This window comes from Neolamprologus multifasciatus, chromosome 4 (assembly GCF_963576455.1).
Source record: "Neolamprologus multifasciatus chromosome 4, fNeoMul1.2, whole genome shotgun sequence".
Classification (NCBI taxonomy): domain Eukaryota; kingdom Metazoa; phylum Chordata; class Actinopteri; order Cichliformes; family Cichlidae; genus Neolamprologus; species Neolamprologus multifasciatus.
In genome coordinates this window covers 1,222,706-1,250,677 of record NC_140442.1, presented here as the reverse complement: position 1 = coordinate 1,250,677, position 27,972 = coordinate 1,222,706, and the positions used below count along the sequence as shown (strand labels likewise).

The 27,972-nt window shown below is 47.2% G+C and overlaps 2 protein-coding genes across 11 annotated transcripts; one reads left to right on the top strand and one right to left on the bottom strand.

The window, feature by feature from the left end:
- The first annotated feature begins 121 nt into the window (after positions 1-121).
- On the top strand, positions 122-10,314 carry atxn2l (ataxin 2-like). 3 transcript variants are annotated; one of them, XM_085156490.1, is made up of 23 exons: positions 122-1,188; positions 2,055-2,112; positions 2,661-2,717; positions 2,797-2,868; positions 3,122-3,296; positions 3,466-3,584; positions 3,948-4,039; positions 4,189-4,389; positions 4,530-4,837; positions 4,919-5,005; positions 5,205-5,339; positions 5,429-5,506; positions 5,579-5,640; positions 5,760-6,028; positions 6,104-6,167; positions 6,245-6,406; positions 6,485-6,548; positions 6,733-6,890; positions 7,079-7,205; positions 8,803-8,921; positions 9,055-9,237; positions 9,522-9,690; positions 9,962-10,314. In XM_085156490.1, exons 1-23 carry the CDS (start codon positions 1,169-1,171, stop codon positions 10,018-10,020), a joined length of 2,838 nt encoding a protein of 945 aa, XP_085012616.1. In that variant the 5' UTR covers positions 122-1,168; the 3' UTR covers positions 10,021-10,314. The 3 variants fall into 3 exon arrangements, with proteins under 3 accessions (XP_085012616.1, XP_085012618.1, XP_085012617.1); XM_085156492.1 differs by lacking the exon at positions 122-1,188 and adding an exon at positions 1,252-1,611; XM_085156491.1 differs by lacking the exon at positions 122-1,188 and adding an exon at positions 1,618-1,743.
- A 1,412-nt stretch (positions 10,315-11,726) lies between these two features.
- LOC146519390 (uncharacterized) lies at positions 11,727-24,626 on the bottom strand. Of its 8 annotated transcripts, XM_085156581.1 has the most exons (14): positions 22,347-24,617; positions 16,524-16,633; positions 16,274-16,307; positions 16,165-16,193; positions 15,953-16,006; positions 14,854-14,926; positions 14,679-14,722; positions 14,562-14,588; positions 13,689-13,725; positions 13,519-13,598; positions 13,409-13,432; positions 13,108-13,230; positions 12,898-12,968; positions 11,727-12,824 (listed from the first exon to the last, which is right to left on the bottom strand). In XM_085156581.1, the coding sequence occupies exons 2-14, from the start codon at positions 16,624-16,626 to the stop codon at positions 12,804-12,806; spliced, it is 720 nt and encodes a 239-aa protein (XP_085012707.1). In that variant the 5' UTR covers positions 16,627-16,633; positions 22,347-24,617; the 3' UTR covers positions 11,727-12,803. The 8 variants fall into 8 exon arrangements, 7 of the variants coding, with proteins under 7 accessions (XP_085012707.1, XP_085012706.1, XP_085012705.1 ...); XM_085156580.1 differs by having other exon boundaries at positions 13,180-13,227; positions 14,562-14,722; positions 22,347-24,625; XM_085156579.1 differs by having other exon boundaries at positions 13,180-13,230; positions 14,562-14,722; positions 22,347-24,624.
- Between the last annotated feature and the right edge of the window lie 3,346 nt (positions 24,627-27,972).

The following is a 27,972-nucleotide window of genomic DNA, read 5'->3' as shown; positions in this document are numbered from 1 at the left end:
TCTGTGTCTGTGGTCTTTTTTTTTTTTAAAAAACCTTTCCTGGGGTGGTGTTGTGGTTTTATTAGACGCTGATCAAATACTGGAGTCGGGTTCATCCACCTTTAAAAAGCTGACAAAAATAATTGGTCTGAAATTTTCTTAAGTTGCTCCACAGCAGATTTAAGACCAGATGATCAAAATCCCAGCAGTATATTTAATCATGTAAATCAGTGTTTTTACTGATTTAATCTCACGTGTTTTACGTTATTCCTTAATTACATTTAATTGTAGACTGTAGTTGCAGTGGCTGACACCAGGGGGTGCTACACTTATTGTGCACTGTTTTGGCTAAAAACCATTAGGTGAATGTGTATGTACTGGTTTTAGCATCACAGACTAAGATACCTGCTAATTAACACTTTCATGCATTATGACAATCTGGATTGGTTTTAAGTATTTTTATTCATATTTAGGCATGAAAAAATTCTAAACTTCATTTTTCTTTTCATTTTTGTTTAAACGTGCATTTCAAAGACTTTTACAACATCACCTTTGGAGTGGGTGACAGGTATGGAGTGACATCAGTGTCCAATGTAGTGGTTTATGTGAAAGTATACCATCAACACTGACACATACAAGCAAACAGCCTTTGAATAGCTGTGACTGTAGTGACCACTGTGTGAAACGGTTAAATATCATCCAATCAAATCCAGCAGTTTCATAGAACTGGAGCTCACTCCTGTTGGACCGTCTGTTAGTACAGTGACCTCACAGCAGCCATATTATTGGTCAGAGGGCTCCGACAACACAAACATGGTCCAGAGGTCCAGTTCAGGTGAAGCGAGCGGCTACAGCTGCCTTTCACCTGTCGGTTCGCCTCTGGTGGATGTTGCAGGAACTGCAGATTTCTGAGCTTCTTCAGCTCAAAAGAGGAGCTGCTTCGTCTTCAAGATGGACATGGTGTATTTGTACAGTCGTGATCTCAAAATGATAAGATGTTAGGAACAATCTGGAGTCCATGATGATGCAAGGTGTGATGCGAACAACCTGAGGTGGTACTGCATAATATTACAGCTCATTTTCAGACATGGGCGCATATTTAAAATGCAAAGTGCTTCAATAAATCTGAACTTCACTGAAAGGTGCAGGCATTACTTTAAAGTCGATTCTGGATGAAAGCCAGTGAAGGATGACTGAACCGGATCTCAGGTTTGTACTTTTTTGCTTGTTTTTGTTTTTTACTGTCGCGACGTTAAAAACTAAACAAAAACAAAACGCACGCGAGCGTCGATGTAACGTTACTTAAACAGGGTGACGTATGATTGACAGGAACTCTAATCAATGAGAAAACGACGGCGACAAAAACCAACGAATCGGTTGCCTAATGTAGATAAGTGGGCGGGGTTTGCGTTTAGTGCGCTCGTTTTAATTACCGGGGCGGGCCTGGTGAGTAGGGGCGTAGCGTGGAAGTTGCCGCATCAGGGCAGCTGAGTGCTTACGTCACAGGAATGGTCATTTACACGCAGTCCAAGCTGCTCCGCTCATGAACGCGTTCGTTTGAATTTGAAGTGGAATCCGTGGATCGGGCCGCCCGCCACAGTGGGGCCGCATCACGTGGGCGGCGGGACCCGGGTGCGGTAAATCGAGCGCACCTGGCGCTGTTTTGTTGTTGTTTTCCAGGTGCGCTGTGTTCGGCCTGTCAAACCGCGTGACTTCGTACCGGGACGACAACACCGGAGTAACGGGGATGCACGTGACTAAAAAGTATTATTTACACGCTAAGCCTCGTGCACGTGTCACTCTGGCCGTTTGTGGCGGTTCGTTTGTTTAAAAGTCGCCGTGTCCCTGAGCTAGCGCCGTTAGCCTGCTGCGCTAGCTTACTTTACGATTCTGCGGTAAAACTGCGCCACCTTTGCGGGACGGCGCCGTGTGTGCGGGCAGGGCCAGATCGTTGCATGCTAGGCTTCAGCTGCTTTGGCGGCTTTCTGCAGAGGCGGACTCTTTGATGTCATTGTTCGCACAGAGGACGTTTTACCTGTAATCTGTCTACCTGACGCTTTGCCCTCCTTTTTCAGGAGCAGGAGCACCATGAAGCCACCTCCACTGACGCAGTCTCCTCCTGTGCGCAGCTCTGTAAGTACAGGTGACTGCTGGTCTCGGACAGGTGTGTCTGGTCAGCTGACACGCTCCTGCTGTTTGCAAACAGCCTGAATAAAAGACTTTACTATGAAACTCCAAAATAAGTCATCACAGGCTCAGATGTGGAAGCTTGTTTCTGCCACTGAAACGTCTCTTTTCCATCCATTTTCTTCCATTTATCCAATTCAGGATTGTGTTTGACCATGTTTGCTCTCATAGGCCGGGAGGTGGGGTACACCTGGACAGGTAGGCAGTCTGTCAGGGCTCGTTAACCTTGAATCTCTGGCCTGTGGAGAACTCAGACTGGGACAGGTTGGGTTAGCGTCTCAACCTTTAACGTTTTCTTCTCTCAAACAATAAAACAACTTGTGGATGTTTGAAACGTGTTTTCATTGGTGGACTCGAGCTGTCAGCTGACACTTCAGCGGCTCTGCGCTGTATTTAATGAAAACGTGTACTTTTCCCACCTGACGCCTCACAATCAGCTGACTTTACCTGCACCTTAAGTATGACCTGCTCTCACGCCTCACCTGTATCTGCAGGTATTTGAAGGCGTCTACAACAACGCGCGCATGCTTCACTTCCTCACAGCGGTGGTGGTGAGTCCATTTCTTTTTCTTTCTGCTTGGTGTTTTTTGGCTGAATGATGCGCTGAAGCGTCCTCTCTGCTGCTTCCAGGGCTCCACCTGCGACGTGAGAGTGAAAAATGGTGCCGTGTACGAGGGGATCTTCAAGACGCTGAGCTCGCAGGTGACTCTTTTAAAACAGCTGATATTTTGACCTTCCCAGGGGTTCAGACACACGGCTCTGTCCTGTCTGTGTCTGAGTCTGCTCCCGTTGGAGGTTTCTTCCTGTTAAAAGGGAGTTCTTCTTCCCCACTGTCACCAAGTCCTGCCCTTAGTGGGGGTTTGTCTTTACCATCACTGAGTCTTTACTTGATGCATCAAACACGCCTGCAGAAGCTTCACTGGTTAAATGGCTGTAATCTGTCTGCATGTGTCAGTGTGAGCTGGCTGTGGATGCTGTTCACAAAGTGAGTGACGGAGGAGGAGGAGGAGGAGGAGGGGGCCAGCCCTCTGCTCCCAGGATCGAGGATGTTACTGACACCATGATCTTCAGCCCCGCTGACCTCGTCACTATGACGTGCCGGGACGTCGACTTGACCTTTGCCGTCAGAGGTAACCGGGCTCCGCCCACGTTTAGATTAGAGCTGCATCTATTTTCTTTAAAAAACAAAGATCAGGATAACGTGATGATCAGCGGCGCGTTAAATGGTTTGTGCGTCGATGCTGCAGAGATGAAGGATCTGAAGTGGTCGCACCGAAGCCTGATTTTTTTTGTCTGCAGACTCGTTCACGGACTCGGCCATCGGCTCGTCGCGGCTGAACGGGGAGCACCGGGAGAAGGTGCTGCAGCGCTGGGACGGGGATGGAAACGGAGACGGCTTTGACCTGGAGTCGGACACGGTGAGGAAGCTTTGAATTTACGACCCGCAGCACCCTCTCTGCTCTTACTGACCTCTACTGCTGCCTCTGGTGGACGTTAGAGGAACTGCAGCTTCTCTCACCGCTGCACCGACGATTTCACAATAATTTCTCACTGAAATGTTTGAAAACCAACGACACAAATCAGATGGACTCTTACCTGTAAATCTCAAACGTGCAGTTTTATTAACAAATGAAGCAGAATTTTATTATTCAGGACAAACTGATGCTTTTGGCTCGTCAGCGCTGCCCTGCTGATTTTGAAGATATTTTCCTGTTGGGTTCGCGTGGAGTACCTCGCTGAAATCGTCTCCGATTCATTCGTTTTTTTTCCCTTTGTGTCAGTCGAACGGCTGGGACGCCAACGAGATGTTCAAGTTTAACGAGGAAGCGTACGGCGTGAAGTCGACCTACGACTCGAGCCTCTCCATGTACACGTAAGGAAACAAACCTTTTCAGCTTCACCAGCTGCGTCTGCCAGCTGTGAAATATAAAAATGTTCACATGTTGTGAAGCGTCGGCGCCCCGTCGGCTGCCACAGTTTTTAAATGAGGGTGTCTCCTTCCTCCTGTCATGCTTTTCCCAGCATGCCTTTGCAGAGGGGGAACTTGGAGGTGTACCGGCAGCGGGAGGCGAGGGCGGCGCAGCTAGCCAGTGAGATCGAGAGCAGCCTGCAGTACCGCCGCCGCGTCTCCCTGGAGAACGATGAGGGAAGGAGCGAGGAGGACAAGTACAGCTCGGTGGTCCGGGAGGAGAGGACGAGCCCTGGGTTCAGCTCCACGAGCAGGTAACGGGAACACGGCGCACCTGGCGAGGCAGAAAATAATAAAACATTTTAAAAATGACAAACTTTCCTGCCTGAATTTACCCCAGAAATTCCCAATAAGTTTTCCCGACCTGAAGCTGCTCTCGCTTCCTGTTTCCCAGGGAGGCGAAGTACGTCCCCCTCCCTCAGAGGGCTCGAGAGATTGGCCCGTCTGCCAGCAGCGTCAGACCCGCGGCCTCCGGCCGAGCGGCGCCGCCTCCCTCCAGACACCTCCCGCCCAGCTGCTCCTCCCCCAAACCATCCTCTGATAGGAGCAGCCCCATGTCTGTCAGGACCGCCTGCTCTCCCAGCCAATCACGGAGCAGCCCGCCCGCCGCCAGCAGCCCGCCCCACACCAACCACGTTCTTCCACACTCGCGCTCGCACCCGCAGGCGCTAACCGACACCTCGCGCTCGTCCGTAAACGGCGGTACGAAGCTTCTGTGTGTGTCGAGCAGCTCCCTCTTGTGGTCACATGATGCACTAACGTCTGTTTGATCGTCTCCTTCAGTTTCATCCAGAATGTCTCCGAAGTCCCTGCAGAGATTCCAGAGCAACAGAACGCTGCGGAGCCCCAACTCCCAGTCCACGCCTGCAGGTACCGCACGCACATGCGCGCGCATGCACGCACATGCACACACGCACATGCACACACGCACATGCACACACGCACATGCGCGCACATGCACGCACATGCACACACGCACATGCACACACGCACATGCACACACGCACAAAAGGGAATAAAAGCCTTCCTCCTGGACGCTCACCTGTTCCTCCTCTTCCTCGTCCTTCAGCATCTCGTGCTCTGAAACCAGACGCTCCTCCCCAGGATCCTCCGTCTGTCGACCCCGGTTCCTCCTCCCTTTCCACTGTCACCATGGCGACCACCACCAAACCCACTGGCCCCACCCCCCTCTTCCCCGTGGACGGTGAGCTGATGTTTGATTTGTGTTGTGTGCGGCGCCGCGTGCATGTCGCTCACGCTGTGTGAAACCTGTGCTAACGTGTTCCTCTGCAGTGAGCGAAGTCCTGGGCAACGCCGCCAAAGAGCCGCCTGAAGGTCCGCCCACTCCACAGGACGGCAAGAACAGCAAAGGTACAGAAAGCTCCACCCGCCTGCCTCTGCCTGCGTCAGCCCTCCTCACGCCGCCTCTCTTCCTGTTCGCAGCTCCGTCCGTGACGCAGAGGTCTCAGCTGGAGGAGCTGCGCAAGTTTGGCAAAGAGTTCAGGGTAACCACGGTGATGTCACATGATGTCACATGATGTCACCTGCTGTGATGTCATTTTAAAAAAAATGAAAGAAACGTCTGCAGTCGTCTCACCTCGAGGTCTTCCTCTTTGTCACTCAGCTGCAGGCGAGCTCCTCCCCTTTGGCGAGCCCCGCCTCTGTAGACCCCCTTCAGGACAGCCCCACCCCGTCCACGGAGTGTTCCTCCTCCTCCTCCTTGTCGTCTCCCAGCCCACCGAGGCCTGTCGTGGCTACAGAGGTAGCTCCACCCATCTCGGCACCTGCTGCCCTGCTGCCTGCAGCTCCGCCCGGCCCCCGCTCGCCGACCGCGACCCCGATCGGAGGGGAGCTGAGCAGCGAGCGAGCGGAGACGGCGACGCCGACTGCGGCGTGAGTGAAGCGAGTAGCAAATGTAAATGTGATGGCGCCGTGACACGTGTTCACGCGTCTCTGTGATGTTTTCAGGCAGGTGAAAAACTCGACGCTGAATCCGAACGCCAAGGAGTTCCTCCCCGTGAAAGGAAACGCGGTAAGTCCTCCGAGCTCGCGCCCCAATCGTGTGCTTCGTGCTGACTTCTCAAACACGCCGCTCGTTGTGACTTGCAGAAACCCGCCTCGAACCCCGTCCCGCCTCGGCCGACCCCGCCCAGCCCCGCGCTGGTCCTCCCAGGCCCGGGACAGCCAGGAGGAGGGGCCATCTACAGCAGCCCACCTGCACACTACCTGTCCTACATCTCCCCCCTCCCCCTGCAGGGACACTCCATCCAGGTGTGTTTTTATTTAACTGTCTCAGGGGGCGGGGTTAGTGACGACACTGATGTAACGGCGTCCTCGTCTCCTCCTCAGGCTCCGCAGCTGTATCAGTACACCGTGTCGACCATCAGTCAGGGGAAGTACGCCAGACCCAAAGGTACACGCCGCACTCACGCCTTCACGTCCCTGTGAGGACGAAACGAGCTTCCTCCAGTTCAGATCAGGACGCCGTGCGTGCGTCTGTTAGTCCTGCAGTTTGATCGTTGGACGTTCAGATTTGTTGAGGTTGAGTTCAGTGATCCAGGTGTACGTTAGTGACCTCGTGGGTCCTTCTGCTCCAGGGTTGGTCGGGGGTCCGCGCCCGGAGCACCACGGCTCCCCGGCCTCCTCCATGATCTCGGCCTCGGCAGCGGCGCCCCAGCTGGTGGCGTCTTACCCCCAGTCCTACCTGCAGTACAGTCAGGTGATCCAGGCCTTGCCGCCACACTTCCACGGACAGGTGAGTGCAGCGTGCTCTTCACCTGTCGCTGAACCAGGTTCCTGTGAGGTGTTATCATGCAGTCGTCACAAAACGCCGACCTCAGTAACGGGCCGCTCGCTGACTGTTGATGTGTCTGCGGCGGTTACGGAAACGTTTACAGGAAGATGAGTTCACGTGCTGACTTTGTCCTCTCTCTTCAATCACAGCCGATCTACTCGATGCTGCAGGGGGCGAGGATGCTGACCTCCGGGGCCGCTCAGCCGCTCGGGCCTCCGGGCCCCCAGTTCCCCGGGCAGGCTGACGGCCCGCCGGGCCCCCAGCAGGCCATGTACGGTAAGAGAGGAGCTGCAAGTTCAAATTTGAGCTTCAAACACAAATTTATCTCCTTTTGTTTCACATGAACAGAGTTCACAATCAGAGTTGCTGCTTAATAACAAGTAAATATTTACTGTAAAGAAGAAGATTCAGTCTGAACGTGTCTGAAACAGGACGTTTAGAGACTCTGAGGATCTTCACAGGAACAACAGACGACTCGACGTCTTTGTGCTTCACACAGATTCGAGAGCTCTGACTGTTCGACTCCTCTGTGATGACGCTGACATCAACACATCTGGAAGAATATCAGATTAGCGATGAGCTCAAATACATGCAGAAGAGTGTAGGCAGGGTGGAGTGGGTGGGGACGGCAGGTTATTGTGAGAACCCCACCCAGTCAGGTGCTTCACCTCCTCCCTACAGTCTCTCACTGTGGTGTTGGTGGAGAGCGGGGGTTCAGGAGGAGGGTGGAGGAGACCTGTTGGGCTGACCTCGTCAGTCTTCACTCTCAGAGCATCCAGGGGCCAGACTGGACCCTCAGACAGGCCTCGTCTGGGCTCTGGGCCAGATGTTTCACACCCCTGGAGGAGTTTGGTGGTTGTGTCGTCTGCATAAAGACGTAAACATTTACAGGTCGTGCAAAAAAAGACGTTTAAACCAAAAAAAATAAAATAAAATAAACTAGAGCTGGGTATCATCACTGGTTTCTAGATTCAATTCAATTTGAATCTGGGAAATTTTGCCTCAGACAGTCAGAAATATTATAATTCAGATCAGTACATTTACATATTTTTACTCAACAATTCAATTTACTCAACAGGAAACTGTTGAGAGAGAGAGAGAGAGAGAGCTGTGCATGAAGTGTGATTTTATCCTGGTGGAAGCGAAACAGTAAAAGTCAGAGTGAGTTCATGACGATGTTTATGTGAAGCGTAGTTTGGATCTTCTTTTGCTGGTTCGGTCAATATTGTTTGGAGAGATAAACTAACAGCTTCAGAATCAGCACAAAAAGGGCGTGAACACAAAGCTCGACCCGCCGAAACATCAGGATCAGCGAGCTGTCGGCGTTCAGCCCCGACCGTGTCCGTGCCGTCGGTGAGAAAGTCACAGCTCACTGATCCTGATGCGTCGGCGGGTCGAGCTTCGTGTTCACGTCTCTGTGCAGAATCCTGTTCCTGCTCTCAGTTACTGTTTTAAATGTTTGGTGGTTGTTAAAGTTTTGTGAGATTTAACCTCAGTTTCTGGCGTTTCGGGCAAAATAAATTTATATTAAAAAAATCGATTCAGGATTTTAATGAATCGATTTCACGTTATCCAGAATCTATTTTAATCGATGAATCGATTATTAAAACCCGCCCCTAGTTTAAACCAGACTTTGACCACCAGGGGGCAGCGTTTTAGAGCGGCTCGTAGATGTGCGCTCTTTGTTCGATCCCCGTTTCCTCGGGCTGCTGTTGTAAAGAAGATGCTTGTTATTTGTCTGCTTAAGTAAAGGTTAAAGGTCACTGCGCCATCTTGTGCTTAGATGATGACGTCATCGTGGACGTTTCCTCTGAAAACTCTTTAAACAGCGACTGGTTTAACCCACCTGTGTTCATCCTTCCTCCTCTCTCAGCTCCTCAGTCCATCCATGCTCACCACTCGGGCTCCCTCCATCCTCCTCAGCCCTCCAGCACACCCACTGGGAGTCACCCCCCACCCCAGCACACGACCCCCAGCCCAGGACACGCTCAGGTGGGTGCACTCTGACGCCAGCGATGACTAATCCATCGAATCTGAAGCTTCTGTTCAAAGTCAGGAGAAACTGTGGATAACGCCGACGTCAGGTTTTTCTAAATGTTTTAAATGTATTTGATTCACTCCTCAGGTGAGTCAGGGCGCTTCTCAACCTCAGTCCTTGTTTCACTCCGGAGGTCTGTCGGCTCCCACGCCCCCTAACCTGCCGCCGGGCCACGGCTCGCCGCAGGCCGCCTACGCCATGCAGGGATACGGCCTGCCCACGCCCCAGCAGCTGACCCACGGCTTCCCGTCGATCAGCCAGCTCACACAGGTGAACAGGAAGAGCACCTGAGATAAAACATGGAGGTGTTTGTGCCGCTTTAACCGTTTTTAGATTCATGTGTGAGAATAAGTCAGGAATCAGCTGTTCTCCCCGTGTGTTGTTTGCAGAGGTAAACGTGAAGTTCTGGAGGGTTTATCCGCCAAAATAAAAACATTTATATTATAATATTAATCAGCTGATTAATAACAGGGAGGTTTCTTTCATCCTTTGAGCTCGGCGCCCCCTGCTGTCAGATTGAAACTTCTCCCTTTTCTCCTGTTTGTCGTCTGCAGGCTCACTTAACGGGCGGCATGTCGGGACCGCACCACGCCGCCGGCCACGGCCCCCCGCCTGTCATGCTGCATTACGCCCCCCCTCAGCAGGGTGCCGGCTCCAACCCCCAGCACGGCCCGCCGCCCCAGCAGGGGGCGCCGCAGCACTTCTACATCGGACCCGGTCAAGGTGAGGGGAACAAACCTCCCGCAGATGAAATCTCAGCTCCTCAGCAGAAACTTTGGTGCTGAGCAAACAAAGTCGAAGGTCGGGGGGTTTATTGTTCACTGAATCATTAGTAAATGAATCAAATCAATGATAATTAGCCTAATCTAAGATGTGGGAGTGCATCGGCGCCATCGAGCAGGAGACGGTTGGCTCCAGTTGGCGCTCTGGCCTGAATTCCAGCGATCCGGGCGGTGAGGATTTAATCCGAGCTTTTGTGTTTCGTGTCTTCCAGCTGTCCAGGTCCAGGCTCACCCCGCCCAGCAGCTGTCCTTCCATCCGTCTGCCAACTGAAGCCGGCCGGATTCACGACAGCGGCGGCACCTCCACCTCGTAACATTCCCCGCACGCCTGACACGAGTCGATGTTCTCACCTGGATGTTTTTTAAAAAGCAGATCAGACGGAAACGCCTCGCGTGAGGCGAAGTTTCTCGATTTTTAACACGTAGGCAGAGACCGTCTGTACACACGGACACGAAACTGGACTGAAGACGTTCAAACTGGTGGAAACTTTGTGTCCCATTCTTCCTCTGTCCTTTTTACAGACGAAACCAGTTCATTATTAATAAAAGCACTGAAACCGCTTCAGCCTCCGTGAAGAGTTTGATTCACTGTAACCTGCAGCTGGGCGCAGATAGAGTCAGACACAGATTCAGGTTTTCTTTAAAACGTTTAATTTGTAGTTCTTTAAAAAACATTTGTAGTTCTCACACTCAGGTTTTTACAGAGACGACAGCAAACAGCAAACTGCACATAAATACATGAAAAACACTGGATGATGAGAACGTTCTCAGGAGGTGTCATCAAAGTAAAGCTCAAACATGGCGCCCCTCATGACGCGAGGTGTGTGAAAGGAAGAGTTAACCAATGAAATAAAACCTAACGTATTTAAGTCAAATATTTAAAAAAGAGAAAAAGCTCTGAGTCAGAGTCACTGGAGAGAAACTGATCTGACGCCTCCTCGCACTGCTGCATTCGTCGCTGCTACAAAAGCGAATAACAGGATCCTAATTTAGTGTTCCCACCTTCATGACTTATAAATACTCTATGGTGTCTCTATGGTGACGCTCGGGGAAACCTGCACAGCGACCAGCCGCCACACAACCAAACACATGCTGTGTCCCAATTCAGGGTCTGCACGCTTGAAGTACACATTTCAAGTGCGGTTACGTCACCGCCACGCGACGACGGCTGTCCCAATTCGAAGTGTACTTCAAATGCATACTCCAAATGCGCCGTCGATTTCCCCAAATATCAAGCGTGGTCCGGTGCACGCTTCGTGGTCCCATATATCCCACAATTCATAGCGCGGCGGTGGGTGTGGATAATTTTGCCGCAAAATACGGCAGAAGGGAGGGGCCAAGAGTGAACTGTCAAAAGTAAGTACTGAATATGACGTCACTTAATTATGTGCGAATGTTTAATAACGAAGAACATTAAAACATTGTTGTTGGCCACATGTCGGCAAAGTTATGTGACATTAGTGATGTTTGTACTTTCTGCCTCTACATATATATCTATATATCTCTATATCTATCTATATATATCTATATATATAGATAGATAGATAGAGATATAGATATCTATATCTCTATATGTCTATATCTCTCTCTCTCTCTCTATATATATATATATATATATATATAGATATATATATAGAGAGAGATATAGATATCTCTATATATATCTATATATATCTATCTATATATATAGATATATATAGAGATATATAGAGATATAGATATCTATATCTCTATATGTCTATATCTCTCTCTCTATATATATATATAGATATATATATATAGAGAGAGATATAGATATCTATATCTCTATATGTCTATATCTCTCTCTCTATATATATATAGATATATATATAGAGAGAGATATAGATATCTATATCTCTATATGTCTATATCTCTCTCTCTCTCTATATATATATATATATATATAGAGAGAGAGAGAGATATAGATATCTATATATATAATCTATCTCATAATAATCTGACAATGATATAATATTGGCCATATTATATTTACATTACCACAGTGAGATGACTTTAGTCTCATGAACAACATCAGCTAATTGTTATTTACTAGCTAATCTTAAATAACTGTTCAGTACAGAAATGAAGCCCTTGAATCATGTTTTACAGTCCTGTGGTCTCAGCCTCAGATACTCAACTAATCAAAGTGATGTCATGACAAAAATGAATGACCAACAAAACATTTTTCTCCTTCATTTCTGTCAAACAATCTCGCGTTTCTCGCGGTTAGTATCATGGTTGCTAGGCAACCTGAGCAGCGCGTCGAAGGCTAGACCGTGCTTATAGTACGCACCGTACGTAGTGCGCGTACTTCAAGCGTGCAGACCCTGAATTGGGACACAGCAACTGACTTCCTGTTCCGGTTCCAGCCTGTAGGGGGAGCAGGTTTGAAGATGGGACGGCAGTCTACCCACTAAGGAGGAAACGAAATCTGACTGCCCGGTTATTACTTTAAGGTGACGGCAGAGGTCGGCTGGCGTGAGGCCGTCTGCGGTCGCTGTGACGGCGCGATGATCGGACTCGTCTGCCGCGGGGACGCTCGGCTGGTTGTATTCTGGTTTTATTGCTCTACAAAATTGCCGAGTGTGTAATTTTGCAAACAGAAATCCTCACCGTAAACAGATCACATGTCATTTCCGGTCGAGTCGCGCCGCTCCAGGTTCCCGAGTGTAACTGCAGCATAAAGGTCCAAAAACACTCCAGCAGATATTTACACAAAACCAAAGAAGCAAAACTTCCTGTTTGGACCGAGGACGCCGCTGGAACAGGATGGATTCCTCCAGAGCACGGCTGGCATTTACCTGGTTTCCAGGTATCTGATGGCCAAAGTGGAAGTCAGTTTGTGCAGTTTTACGCCTCCGTCTTTAAAGTCTGATCACACCGACACTGCTGAGCCTGCAGGAAGTGGGGAGGAAGGTGTTTCAGGTCTTCATCTCAGTTTCTTTTCTCAGTCGTTCAGCTTTAAAAAAGAAAAGAAAAAAAACTCTGTGGTCGGACGTCGTTGTGGAGGAAAGTGAACGCTCGATGTGGCCGTCAGTGGTTGACTAGTCCCATCTGAAAAGAAGAAGACAGACTGAGCCGACGTCTCCAACGAGAAGCTGAATGTTGGCGAGTCGCTTCAACTCACAGGTTGGTTGACGTAGTTGGACTCCTCGTACTCGTCGTCGCTGCTCTGAGCGGATGAACCCGGAGTGGACCCTGAAGAAAAGACAAACATCCGACCTTTTATAACCACGTGTTTAAAAAACCAAAACACTCAGTGAGTTATTCTGTCACAGAGGAGGATTATCGAGGAAGCTTATTGGCTGATGACTTGTCAATCAAAAGAAGACTTTACTTTGATAAGTCGCACGACGAGGGAAGGTACCGGATAGTTGGAGCATAGCGTCAGGTGCACAGTGCAATATACCTATTGGTGCCACGTTCTCATAGGGTTTGTCGTCGTCGTCGTCGTCTTCTTCTGAGCAGAGAACAGAGGAGGCGATGTGGCGTGATTAAAAATGAATTCTGACGTTCAGACGTTTTAAAACTTGTCATACTTTCCTGTTTTGTTTTCGTTTTAAATAAAAGGAAAAGAAACATTTGAAACGGGTTGAAGCTGAGATTCAATCGGAAAGAGAACAACGATGTTGTCTTACCATCGAGGTTCACGTAATTATGATCTGTGAAAGAGCACAAACAGCTGATGAGTCCACATTCTGGTGACTCCCCAACGTCCGTGTTTTACGGCGAAAGATCCAAACTGCACCTGAACTGGGCGTCGAGGCTCGGCTCTCGATGTCCACGGGGACTCCTTTGCTCTCCTCCGGATTGTCAGGTAACACCTCTCTGGGGAAACCACAGAAGAAGAGGAAGGTCAGTTTAGAGCGTCATCACTGAGGTGCAAACACCAGCTGGAAGCTGCACGTGGAAACCTACATGTAATTATCGTCAACGTCAACGTCCTTCTCAGGTTCTGTGGAAAAACAAAAGTCAGCTAAACATCACGTTCCCGCACACTGACATCACAGGGTCAAAGGTCAGTTTTCTTCCTGAGTTCATCCCCACAAGCCCAAGAGTTAAATCTAACAAATCCCAGATTCTAATCAGTCTGCAGTTTAATCCCGGTCCAGACCAGCTCGCCCAGTCCAAAGAGCTCAACCAGTCCACTACAACCATAACCAGGTTAAAGAGGTCCAATATTAAATCCCAGGTCCAGTTTAACTAATCTCAAAGTTAAATAAATCCTAACATCTCGGAGTTAAACATATTAAATCCAGTCTAACAGTTTCCACAAGTCTCACTGATGAATCGCTTTTGGAGGCCGAGAAGCTTCAAGTCTTGGACGTCAACACCAACAAGACAAAGTCATGAAAGTCAGTCGCTAGTTTCTGTTTTTCACACGGAAATGTCTCAATATTGAGATTAAAAGGAAATCTTCATCTCCCAGCTGCTTCCTTTAGAGGTCACCGCAGCGGATCATCAACCTCCACCTCCTCCAACCAACTCTGCACCAACCAGTCTAAACTTATCAGATGTCAGTTCTGAACTGTGGCAGCCTGAGAGGTGAAACATCTTCACGAAACTCCTCTTTCCAAACTCTGAGCTGTTCCTCTGAACAAGCAACAAGCCGGTGTACTCCTGGCATAAAGTCTAATCGTGTGGCTCATCAAAAATGAGACTCAGATGGGTCTGAGCCTCTGGACCACAGCAGCTGTGCATCTGATGATCTGAGCTTCATCTGACTGATGCTGGGCTCACTGTGCAAATGCAAATGGGTCTGACTGCAAAAAGAGGAGGGTGTACCCGTACCTGGATTCTCATAACTCGGGTTGCTCTCTGTAGGACAGAAATGGAGCAACAGGTTTGGGTGAGAAGGTAAAACAGAAAAATCCAACTTAAATAATGCGTCGTCCTTTCCAGGCTCACCAGTCTCTGTTGGGGTGTAAGGTCTGTGCTCCAGATTGGTTGAACTGTGAAACACAAAAAAGAGATCTGTGCACATCACACAACGATTTCTAAAGCTCTGCACGCTCCCAGGAGAGCGTCTCCTGCTCGCCAACGTTCATCACCTGAACCAGGTGCGCTCATAACACAGACTTACAAAGGAAGCCGCAGGTGGGGGTCGGGTGGAGGGGTTGTGATGATGATGGGTTTCGGGGGTAGGGTCGGCTGGGCTGGAACACAGATCAGTGTTAGCTTCATCATCATCAGCACAGACATAAAGCACTCGTATCCGTTTTTAAGAGTCGTCCGTCCTCGGGGAGGACAACTTTAGTTTCTCCTAAAAGCTCAAAGTCACAGTTTCAGTTTTTATTATTTCGTTTACCTCCGTGAAACCAAACCAGCAGATTACATCAGCTAGTTACACTCGTTTCCCATCCTCGCTGACCTGCATTGGCGTCCCATCAAATACCGCATTGATTTTAAAATACTATGGCTTACCTTTAAAATGATAACTAACATTGCTCCCAGATATCTTCCTGAACCTCTCAGCTTGGACACTCCTAGCAGAGCACTGAGCTCAACGGGCCAATTGCTCTCAGTGCAATTCAATTCAATTTTATTTATATAGCGCCAAATCACAACAAAAGTCGCCTCAAGGCGCTTCATAGATACAGAGAAAAACCCAACAATCATATGACCCCCTATGAGCAGCACTTTGGCGACAGTGGGAAGGAAAAACTCCCTTTTAACAGGAAGAAACCTCCGGCAAGTGCAGCCTGGGTCTCGGCTGAAGGCCAGAGGTGATCATGCTTTTGCCATAGCTGCACCCAAACTGGAATAATCGTCCTACTGCTATTCACCGAATCAGTTCAATCTTTTAAATCGTGATTGAAACCCATTTATTCAATCTAGCCTTCCCTAGTTAGTGCCTGTATCCTGCAAATGTTCCCTTACGTAGTTTTAATCATTTTATTTTATTGCTGAATAATCTGTGTTTTGTGTTTTGTATTTTGCACTGCGCTGAGGCTAATTAGTGCTCTCCACCTGTTGGTGTATTTGGACCCTGTTCTGGTTCCTGTCTCTAATTTATTGTATTACTGTGAAGCTCTTTGGTGTACCGCTGCTTTTTAAATGTGCTGTACAAATAAGGTTGTATTGTATTAGTTATTTTATTTGAAGTTAGCGTTGATGTTAAATGTGACCACAGTTTGAGGGTACGCACACAGACCAAAGCTCAGGCTGATTTCAAAGCTTACCAACGCTGATGCTGCCGCTCGCAAGGCTTCTGGAAGTTGGCACGGAGAGAGGAGCTTAAAGAGACGAGCAATAATGAGACCGATTATTTTGAAGTGTGAGTCACGCAAAGCTGCGCAGAATAAAAACACAGAGGTGCAAATGTGACCGACATCACTTCGTATAACAGAGCAGAATCAACCAGCTGATGGTTGGACGGATGTTTCAGACTCACCTGGATGGATGACTCTGAATTCAGGTGATCTGAAAAAAAGAACATCGTCGTTTTTAAGCTTTGACTCATCGATGAAAAGTTCCTCTGTGATGCAGACGGAAACACTTACGTGTACTCTTCTGAAGCTGTTTGTTGGATGGACCCTGATGGGCGAGAAAAGAAAGATTATAATGTGTCAGTAGCTCAAAGCAGAAATCTCAGACGACGCTGTGCTGGACACGATGGGTGTGAAAGATCTGAGTCAGAGATAAAAGGCGTTTGTGAAAACCACAGGGTGGTTTGTGCTCGAGTCAGGTCAGCCTGTGGTTAACAGCGGTTAGCCGCAGGTTGATACAGTGTCAACTGCAACTTTCACCCACGCAGTGGACCTTTGTTCCTGCAGTCCAAACAGATGACGGCCAGGAGGACGATGGAGACGAAGACGGCGGCCGACACGAGGAGAAGGAACCAGGAGAAGTCCATGGTTTATCTGAGAGGGAAAGGAGAAGATCGCAGGTCAGGACTTAACCTCCGTCACTGCAGATAAGGACTGAGGTCGAGTAACTTCAGTCATTTAAAGCAGACTTTGATCAAACCTGGAACAAACAATCCTGAACTTTATCAGATGTGTTTGAGCCTAAATGTTCAGATTCTGAAGTTTACTTTCACTTTGTTATCAGTCATCAATCTGCACAGCAGGAAACCAAACAGCTTATTGTTGAACCTCCTCTGAGGTCTTCCTCGTCATCATCCTCCCTCCCTCCTCTGCACATGCTCAGACCGTCTCAGCCTCTCTGACTCCGTCCCCCTCACTCCCAGTGAACATCTGAGCATCTGCTATCGATCTAATCAGTCAACAAATAAAAGGATATCCTGTTCACAGAAGCATTCACATCATCTGGTGCGTTGAGCAGTCCAGACTGAGTTACTGAGACATAATTAGCAAAGGCTGGATCGGATGAAAGCAATCTGATTGGTCAAGGCTCGTGGTGACGACGATTGGCTGGGAATTGGTTTTTGCTTTAGTCAATAAAAACGTTAATCTTCATCATGATATATATATAAATATATAAATACACAATAAAAAGTTTGAGCCTGTTTATCTGAAGCGGGCGTCCGGTGGCCTGCAGAGCGCACGAGCTCTTCTCTGCCGATGATTGTGTTTCACCATTTAATGCTAAAAAAGGAAGCAGGAAGTGTCCCACAAACGTGCACACACACATTCTGGTTAGAATAAAAAACAGAGTCTCAGCCGTGAAAAACCTGCTCCTCACAACAACAAGTCTTTAAACGTGAGCATGGAGGATTGTTACCGCGAGCCGTCTCTTCTCTGGAAGTTTGGTGTTTTTCATTCTGTGGTTTTTCTCGCCTTTTGAACACAACAACTGGAAACTTCCACCAATGAAGCTGCACAAACAAGTCAAATTTCCACTGGCTTCAAACACAAAACAAAAGCTTCAGTTTAATTCAGATTTTGAAGCTAAATGTTCAGAAGTCGTGTGATCAAAGCCGTCCTCCTCGGGTTCATAACGCCGACCCGAACTGCGCTGGATCAGACATAAAAACCTTTGTGGTCTGGCTGACAAACGGTTTCATGCTACATTTCTACATCACTGGAGGAAAAGTGCATGTGTGCAGAGCTGAGGGCTGCTGCACCCGCTCAACTCTGACTGTTACCTGCAGTAAGGTCAGAAAAAAGAAAGGAAAACCTGCAGAAGACATGAATCTGAAAAGTGATACCGATGCTTATGATGGGCCATATACATGTTACATCACATCACAAACACCAAATTCCTGCTGGAGCAACACCCTGGACGCAAACATCCACCCACAGACGTGAAGAAGCATCTTCATCCAGCACAAGTACAGACGGTGCGTCGGTGAGCCCGGACTCTGTGGGATCAGACGACCAAACGAAAGTCACATTTTGACATACTCAGGTCTCCACGTGTACTTCATGTAAATGATGTACCGTCATCATTTACACAAAGTACAGACGGCCACAGGAATCTGGCTAATATTAGCTAACATTAGCTAACGTTAGCTAACATTAGCTAACATTAGCAGGCGGCCTCTGTCGCTCCACAACAAGTCACTGAAACTGAACAGAGAGCAGTTTACGTTACTGAAGTTTGGTATGGTTTGATTTTCTAAAGCATAGGTGTGAAACTCTGGCTCGCGAAGCCATACCAAATTACTATCAGAGCTGGCCTACTGGTATTATACAGCTAATATATATATTGTTTAGTATTAAGCTTTGCTTGTTCCATATTCAGTTTTTCAGCAAAACTTGTTTGAGTCCATAAGAAAAGATTCATTCTCATATCTGGAGGAAGATTTTGTTTTTCAGTAAATATTAACGTTAGCCCGCGACTTTGTTCCAGGTTTGAATTTTGGCCCACTGTGTATTTGAGTTTGACACCCCTGTTCTAAGGTGTCTGCAGGTCATTGACAGCAGGTCTCTTTTGCACCAGCACATCACACAAAATACAGATTTTCACAAACTTGTCAGGAACGACCAGGAAAGCTCATCTCACATTATAATCGAACTCATTTTGTCACAACAAGAAGTTTGAGTTTGACAAACGCTCGTGTGCTCGTCTTCATCACGCGAGGCCATGAACACGAGGAAGCTGTTCAAATGAAACCGGCTGTCCTATTTTCTTAAATAACTGGTGGTTTTTACCTTCCTGAGTTATCACAAAGAACAGTGTGATGCTAATCTGCTCTCAGGGGTGCGTCACACAGGAAGGAAAACCATCCACCACGTGGTGCGACTGACTGGTACTGCTCGCTTTCTTTCCCCTGCAAACCCAAAAGTCTCCAGTAAACAAGGCCAGCCGGCTCCGAACGCTGGAAACACACTTCAGAGGAAACACGATGATGGAAACCCGACTCGGACAAACATCTCCGGCCTCGGCTTCGCAGCTTTTACTGCATCTCACAAACATCAATTCCGCACTGCAGCGAGGAAGGCCGCCATCTTGCAAATGTAGAGCCCGCCACAAAACCCCCCAAAAGGTTTTTATTAAACTCTGTCAGCAAACAGAAGCTCGTCTAATAAGGTCACAGCTGTGCAAGGGAAACGAACTGACTGATAATGATCGGTTTTATCTGAGCTGCACATGTTTCTGAGCTAAAAATCAAATATCAGCAGTGAAAATCATGCACCACACCTCAAACTCAGCTCATGAATGATTACATCCTTTTATATTATTACATCATCTTCCTAACGATGCTTTAAGTCAGTTTCTTCAACTGCCATGAAATTAATCAGATATGTTTTGAAATCTTCAAAAGCAGGTTAGAAATCCGTCCAAAGGTGGATCTAAACCTAATCCCTGAAACCGCATCAGATCAAACCAAAGATAAAATTAGGTAATTGAATTAGGCTGAAACCAGTCTAAAACCAAGCCCAAAGCCACATCTGAAAGTCACACAGACAGAAGAGACCTCCCGAATTCACAAAAGCTCTGCCGCGTCTCTCAAGATTCTGCCAAAACAAATTTGTTTGAAATTTATTTTTCTTCTAGTCCAAAATAACTTCAGTCAGAAACCAGTCAGTGTAAAAACCAGTCTGAAACTGGGTCTCAAATCACCTTTAATACAGAGTCTAAACCCAGTAGACACTGAAATGGTCAGAAGACACGAAACTAGGTCAGCTCAAAATCAATCAAAAAACCCCACGTCCAAGACCCAGTCCGAGCCCACGTTTGGAAATCAAACAAAAAATGGCTGAAAACCAGTCCTCAACCAGTCTATAACCAGTTATAACCCATTATAACTAGCCTATAATGGTTATAACCATTCTGTAACCCATTATGACAGTTTTAACTATCTATAAGCAGTCCTTAACCGTCTATAACCAGTTATAACCAGTTATTCAATTCAGTTCAGTTTTATTCATATAGCGCCAAATCACAACAAGAGTCACCTCAAGGCGCTATATAATAATATAATAATATATATAATTATAATATATATAATATAATAATATACAATAATATATATCATCTATAACCAGTTCTAATCCATCTACTACCCATTTTAACCAGTGTATAATGATCATAAGTATCTGTAACGGTTTATAACCAGGCTAATCCTAATGATTCTTGAGTTTCTGAGATCTTTACGTGATCAGCAGAATTTTTTAACCCTAACATCCTCACATGTTTCTGTTTGTTCATGATTATTAAACTGTGAGCAATAAAATACACAAAAATGTCGAGTGCAGCAAAAATGAAAATGAGAGTTAGCACTCATATTTTCAAAGTGATATAGACATTTTTAATTTGTCAGAAAGTCCAAAAGCTCCAGACTAAAGCCAGACCAGGCCCGAGTCCAGACCACAGCTCTGATGTGTGGAGACGCTGAGTCTGACTGAGTCAGGGCGATCCTGCGTTTCTCAACAGAAAGTAGAAAAACTAAAGTCAAGTAGAAACACTGTGCTGCAGGTTTTCTGGCATCATCAGGGTGAACTTCAGGAAGTCACATGTTCCAGTCTTCAGATACAGTCCTGATAATCAGCTCCGTCAAACTGTCAGCGCGCTTCAATGTGCAGCTCAGACAGGATGCAAACAGGCTTTGAGCTGCAGCTGGAGGCTCACACACCAGCCTCATTTTAACTCCATCACTCCAACGTGTTGCTTATTTTACTCTCATTCACAGCGCTCCAGCACCGCGTCATGAAGGCGCCTCGTAAATAAGCGTTGCTCACTCACAACTCAAACAGCTACAGTTCTAAAAATATGAGATTAAAACATGAGATATTTTTTAAAGTAATCACTCTTGTGTGTTTTTTTATTGTTTGCTGTGAGTGAAGCCATGAACACAAAGGTGTAAGAAAACCTGCCCTCCATGCGCACAACCACAGGGGAACTATTTTTTTGCTGTGCTCTACATTATGTGACAACTGAAAATAAGGTAGGAGGCGTTTTGGGGTTTCACCACGTAAAGAAAGCTGTTTCTCTGAAGTGAAGCTGCAGATCTGCTCATGCATGAAGAACCTGCCGGCACCAGTTCGGCCTGAACTCACAGCAAACCAGGTCACCTGACATCTGGCCCTGCAATGAGACGCCAAACACAGCCGAGCGGGGCTGTAAATGTGGCCCCGAGAAGACTCGCCGACCGCGACGCACAAAAACCTGAAAATTCAGCTTTTTCTTCTATTGTTTCACATTTCAGAGATCCAGGAGTCGCTGATACGCGCAGCGCTCTGTTTCCTGTGCAGGTAGCGGGTTATTTTAACCAGTTAGGCTCACCTGAGCCCACGCCGCCCATCAGCTAACCTGACTGGACCTCAGGCTAGTTTATATATGGACCCTTCTTATTCTCATCTTTGTTTTTTTAATTCTCAGATAAATATCAGAGAATTTCATGTAAAAGAACGAGTGAACTTCACCGCTGGTAACCAAGCAAAAGGTCAAAGGTCCTGATGATGGAGGAACTTTTCTAACAGCAGAGCTCTGATTGGGTCACACACACATGTTGGAAATGACCTTTTGGTTCTCTGGGCTGTAAAACCTTCACCTTCAGCACGGGCGAACCATATACGGCCAAAACGAGCCCGCCGCTGAGTCGGCCTCAGTGTTCAGATCAGCAGACCGCACTCTGAAATCATCATCAGACGTCGTTAGCAGCATTTCTTTGTAACGACGCACCTTTTGGTGAAATTTTAAAAGTTTAGACTTGTTGCTGTTTTAAAACCAGACTGTTAATGAAATGTGCGAGCCTTTTATTCAGATGTGTGGCGTACAGCAGGATCCCGCCCCGCCCGATACAACCTGAAACTCTGTAAAAGAAAAGGAAGAATCTGAAGCGTCAGGTCACCGGCGTTCGCTCGGCATCCAAACGCTTCTTATCGAATTCTTGTCTGTTTGGAACGTCGGCAGAAAACAACCCGAAATGTTAAAACGTCTAAAGGCTCATTAAAATGTTTCTGAAAGTTTCGCTTTTCTGTGGCGAGCAAAGACCGACCTCTCACAGCGGAGCTGGACTTGGGTTGACCAGGTACCGTCTAACTGATGGATGGTACTATCCAACCAAAAGGCAGAATCCAGGCGGGGGAGGAACTTCAGGAGTGATTCCTGAGGTCGAGTGCAATGAAACGAGCACGTCTATGAGAGCGCAGGCCTGTCTCCTGCCCCGGGCCTCGCTGACTAACAAAGACAGTTAATGGAGCCACAAAGTGACGGGAAACTCACCTACACGTGAGAACACGCGGCGGCGGCGGCAGAGGGAGCGACGGTGGAATGCTGGGCAGAGGATCGGAGACGTTTTGGGGCCTGCAGCTGCTCTCTGCTCCTCATGAGGCGACTACTGTAAGCAAACATCCGTCATGTCTGAGGACTTTTCTCCGTCTCTTTCACGCCCGTCTCTCCTCTCTGATGAGCTGATCCGGTGTCTGAGCGCCTCCGTCACTCCTCCGTCATCGCCGTGCCCAATCACCTCCTGAGGGCCGATCTTCAGGTGTCCTCCTCTGAGAAGAAGACGGACCTCGGGTCTTTGCGAGGGGAGACTTTAGCGTCAGGCAAAGAGGAGCGATGAGGAGCGGCTGAGCTCCGAGCAGAGATCAGAAGTATAAAAGTTGTGCAGAGTCTGGTGAGTCAGCGCTGCTGCGGTGAGCGGCGTGCGTGGGCCGGACTAACTGCCCTCTCTCTCCGCGCTCCTCAGCTGCTGGTGGAAAGTGGAAACCGGAGGCCTGCAGCTCAGAGAGAGCAGAACAAAGTCTTTCACGCAAACACCTCCAACCAATCAGGAGGTGCGACTGCGACACCTCGGCGCATCTCCGGGTGTTAAAAGCTGCAGCGCTGCGTGAACGCTGCTGCAACCGTCTCAACATCCTCCCACCTACAAACAGGAAACCACAGCCTCTCCTCCTCACTCCCCTCACGCAGCCTCTGCTCTCCTTCTGCTCAGCGCTCGCAGAGCACAGAGGGGAGAACGAGAAACCCCGGCATCTCTCGGCGAGGGCGCCGGGGGCTTCTTCGTTTCTCTGTGTGGGTCCTGGGAGCGATCCCACCTCCATCAGAGCCACCAACCAGCTCAGAACACACCAGTAACACAACCACACCCGACCTTTGACCCTGCTTCACATCCTTACTGTCAAGGTGGCCCCTCAGACACACACATAAACAAACAGACACACACAAACACACACACACACACACACACACACACACAAACACACACATAAACACACACACAGGCATAACAGAACTGAAACAGCAGCATGTTGGAAAACTAAACGATATTTCTGGGAAAAACACGTCGACTGAGCTGGAAACTCGACACATTAAAGTTTCAGAAAACGTGACGAAACTCAAATGTTTCATCAAAATCATCGAAACTGAAACGAGCAGCAGCAAGAAGACAACTGTAGACGCAGGCCGAGCGACACAAAAACGAAAAGCCGGCGTTCGATTCAACGAGCTGCTGGAAACGTTCGTCCACGTCGACCCCGATGCGATCATGTCACTGAAACCACCGCTCGCCATCGTCATCGAGGCTCAGTTTGAACTTCAGCACTGAGCTGTTAGCATGTGGGCACAAAGGTGTACCTAATAAAGTGGGCATGGCTGTACTTACTGTTGCAGTCGGGGGTGCAGAGGTCATTTTATTTTTAATGTTTGGTTCTGGTTATTGGTCCTCCCCTCACCCCGCAGCTGGTCGCAGCAGATGGCCCCGCCCCTCCCTGAGCCTGGTTCTGTTGGAGGTTTCTTCCTGTTAAAAGGGAGTTTTTCCTTCCCACTGTCGCCAAAGTGCTCACAGGGGGTTTTCTGTTGTCTTTGTATTATTGTAGGGTCTTACAGTATAAAGCTCCTTTATTAAATGACAGAACAGTTCTTGTCTTTACTACAGCAGCATTTCCTGTTCTTCTGCAGGGCCTTGATCACAGACGAGGAGATGTTTGGGTCACGCAGCTGGAAGCTTTCAGCAGAAACAATCACATACTGAGATGTGTGGCTGGGCTCTGGGTTTCTGTGTGGGCTGTGATCGAAGAGTTTTCGAGGGGATTCGTCGTGTTTGTCACAGCTGATTGGACCTCTGCCTCATCTGTCCACAGACGGAAATCAGCCTCCAGCTCTCGTTTCTTACCGTCCCTGCACAATAAAGACTTCTAAAGCTTCATGAGCTGGCTGCGTTTCAGACACTGCCTGCAGCCTGGGCAGCAGCACGCTGTCAGCAGCAGGGAGGTAAATACGTTTTGACACATCTGCAGCCAACACAGGAGCTGTGAACGAGTCAGATGTGACTGAAGGGCCGACCCTCAGCTTTAGGGAACATCTGGATGATGTGGTCACTGAAGTTTCTGCTCCATCTCTGACCCGTTCGCTTTTTGGGTCTGATGAGGACCTCCATCACCTTCACCAGCACGGTGAGAGTTTCAGTGAACGTCCACCAAACACATGTTCAACACTCAGCTCCCGATCCGTTACTCGTTTTATTGTTAAATAACGAAGGAACAGCCTCACCTGGGCATGAAATCGGGGGGTAGCAGGTTTGCTCTCTCGAATCCATTTTCAAAGGTTTGAGAGAGCAAACCTGCTACCCCCCCCCCAAAACCCATCTCCATAGAGACTGTGTCAGCTCCCAAACAGACAGAAAACAAACTAAAAACCAGCAACAAACAACTTAAACACACACAATCACAAAGAAAGAACAATACAGTATCCAACCATCTGAACCAAAGAGTAAAACAGTGAAATGTGGATTATTAAATATTAGGTCTCTCTCCTCCAAGTCTCTGTTAGTACATGACTTAATAATTGATCAACAAATTGATTTACTCTGCCTTACAGAAACCTGGTTGCAGCAGGATGATTATGTTAGTTTAAATGAATCAACACCCCCGAGTCATTCTAACTACCAGAAATCACGAAGCACAGGCCAAGGGGGAGGTGTGGCAGCAATTTTTCACACCAGCCTATTAATCAACCAAAGACCCAGACAGACTTTTAATTCATTTGAAAGCCTGATGCTTAGCCTCGTCCACCCCAGCTGTGAAACTCAGAAACCAGTCTTACTTGTTATCATCTATCGTCCACCTGGGCCTTACACAGAGTTTCTGTCTGATTTCTCAGACTTTTTATCTGATTTAGTTCTGAGCTCAGATAAAATAATTATTGTGGGTGATTTTAACATCCATGTTGATGCTAAAAATGACAGCCTCAACATGGCATTTAATCTGTTATTAGACTCAATTGGCTTCTCTCCAAATGTAAAAGAACCCACCCACCACTTTAATCACACTCTAGATCTTGTTTTAACATATGGCATAGAAACTGAACATTTAACAGTGTTTCCTGAAAACCCTCTCCTGTCTGATCATTTCTTGATAACATTTACATTTACAATAATTGATTACACAGCAGTGGAGGGTAGACTTTATCACAGTAGATGTCTTTCTGAAAGCGCTGTAACTAAGTTTAAGAATATAATCCACCCACTGTTATCATCGTCAATGCCCTGTACCAACACAGAGCAGAGCAGCTATCTGAACGCTACCCCAACAGAAGTCGATTATCTTGTTAATAATTTCACCTCCTCACTACGTACGACTCTGGATACTGTAGCTCCAGTGAAAACTAAGGTCTCTAATCAGAAGTACCTGACTCCGTGGTATAATTCTCAAACACGTACCCTAAAGCAGATGACTCGTAATCTGGAGAGGAAATGGCGTGTCACAAATTTAGAGGATCATCATTTAGCCTGGAGAAATAGTTTGTTGCTTTATAAGAAAGCCCTCCGCAAAGCCAGAACAGCTTACTACTCATCACTGATTGAAGAAAATAAGAACAACCCCAGGTTTCTCTTCAGCACTGTAGCCAGGCTGACAAAAAGTCAGAGCTCTGTTGAGCCAACCATCCCTTTAACGTTAACTAGTGATGACTTCATGAACTTCTTCACAAATAAAATTCTTATCATTAGAGAAAAAATTACCAATAATCATCCCACAGATGTAATATTATCTACAGCTACTCTTAGTTCCATTGATGTTAAGTTAGACTCTTTTTCTCCAATCGATCTTTCTGAGTTAACTTCAATAATTACTTCCTCCAAACCATCAACGTGTCTTTTAGACCCCATTCCTACAAAACTGCTCAAAGAAGTCCTGCCACTAATTAATTCTTCGATCTTATATATGATCAACCTATCTCTAATAATCGGCTATGTACCACAGGCCTTCAAGCTGGCTGCAGTTAAACCTTTACTCAAAAAGCCATCTCTAGACCCAGCAGTCTTAGCTAATTATAGGCCAATCTCCAACCTTCCTTTCATATCAAACATCCTTGAAAGAGTAGTTGTCAAACAGCTAACAGATCATCTGCAGAGGAATGGTTTATTTGAAGAGTTTCAGTCAGGTTTCAGAGCTCATCACAGCACAGAAACAGCTTTAGTGAAGGTTACAAATGATCTTCTTATGGCCTCTGACAGTGGACTCATCTCTGTGCTTGTCCTTCTTCACCTTAGTGCAGCATTCGATACTGTCGACCATAATATCCTATTAGAGCGATTAGAACATGCTGTAGGTATTACAGGTATTGCACTGCAGTGGTTTGTATCATATCTATCTAATAGACTCCAATTTGTGCATGTAAATGGAGAGTCCTCTTCACACACTGAGGTTAATTATGGAGTTCCACAGGGTTCAGTGCTAGGACCAATTCTGTTTACATTATACATGCTTCCCCTAGGCAGCATCATTAGAAGACATAGCATACATTTACACTGCTATGCAGATGACACCCAGCTCTATCTGTCCATGAAGCCAGATAACACGCACCAATTAGTTAAACTGCAGGAATGTCTTAAAGACATAAAGACTTGGATGGCCACTAACTTTCTGCTTCTTAACTCAGATCAAACTGAGGTCATTGTACTCGGCGCTGAAAAGCTTAGAAATATGGTATCTAACCAGATTCTTACTCTGGATGGCATTACCTTGGCCTCCAGTAACACTGTGAGGAACCTTGGAGTCATTTTTGACCAGGATATGTCCTTCAACGCACATATTAAACAAATATGTAAGACTGCGTTCTTCCATTTGTGCAACATCTCTAAAATTAGAAATATCCTGTCTCAGAGTGACGCTGAAAAACTAGTTCATGCATTTATTACTTCCAGGCTGGACGACTGTAATTCATTATTATCAGGATGTCCAAAAAACTCACTGAAAAGCCTTCAGCTAATCCAAAATGCTGCAGCAAGAGTCCTGACAGGGACTAGAAAGAGAGAGCATATTTCTCCTGTTTTGGCTTCCTGTTAAATCCAGAATTAAAAATCCTGCTCCTCACATACAAGGTCTTAAATAATCAGGCCCCATCTTATCTTAATGACCTTGTAGTACCATATCACCCTATTAGAGCACTTCGCTCTCGCTCTGCAGGCCTACTTGTTGTTCCTAGAGTATTTAAAAGTAGAATGGGAGGCAGAGCCTTCAGTTTTCAGGCCCCTCTTCTGTGGAACCAGCTTCCAGTTTGGATTCAGGAGACAGACACTATCTCTACTTTCAAGATTAGGCTTCAAACTTTCCTTTTTGCTAAAGCATATAGTTAGGGCTGGACCAGGTGACCCTGAATCCTCCTTTAGTTATGCTGCAATAGATGTAGGCTGCCGGGGATTCCCATGATGCATTGAGTTTTTCCTTTCCAGTCACCTTTCTCACTCACTATGTATTAACAGACCTCTCTGCATTGAATCATATCTGTTATTAATCTCTGTCTCTCTTCCACAGCATGTCTTTATCCTGTCTTCCTTCTCTCACCCCAACCAATCGCAGCAGATGGCCCCGCCCCTCCCTGTGCCTGGTTCTGCCGGAGGTTTCTT

Bases quoted from the DNA above. Each gene is read 5' to 3' on its own strand.
- atxn2l (XM_085156490.1), top strand. From the start codon at position 1,169: ATGACTGAACCGGATCTCAG. The intron at 3,297-3,465 runs GTAACCGGGCTC...TTTTGTCTGCAG, and splicing joins CTTGACCTTTGCCGTCAGAG to ACTCGTTCACGGACTCGGCC. The intron at 6,891-7,078 runs GTGAGTGCAGCG...CTTCAATCACAG, and splicing joins CGCCACACTTCCACGGACAG to CCGATCTACTCGATGCTGCA.
- LOC146519390 (XM_085156575.1), bottom strand. From the start codon at position 16,626: ATGGACTTCTCCTGGTTCCTTCTCCTCGTGTCGGCCGCCGTCTTCGTC. The intron at 14,723-14,853 runs GTAAGTCTGTGT...TGTGTTTCACAG, and splicing joins CCCCACCTGCGGCTTCCTTT to TTCAACCAATCTGGAGCACA. The intron at 12,969-13,107 runs GTAAAGTCTTCT...TCTTTTCTTCAG, and splicing joins TCGTCGTGCGACTTATCAAA to GGTCCACTCCGGGTTCATCC.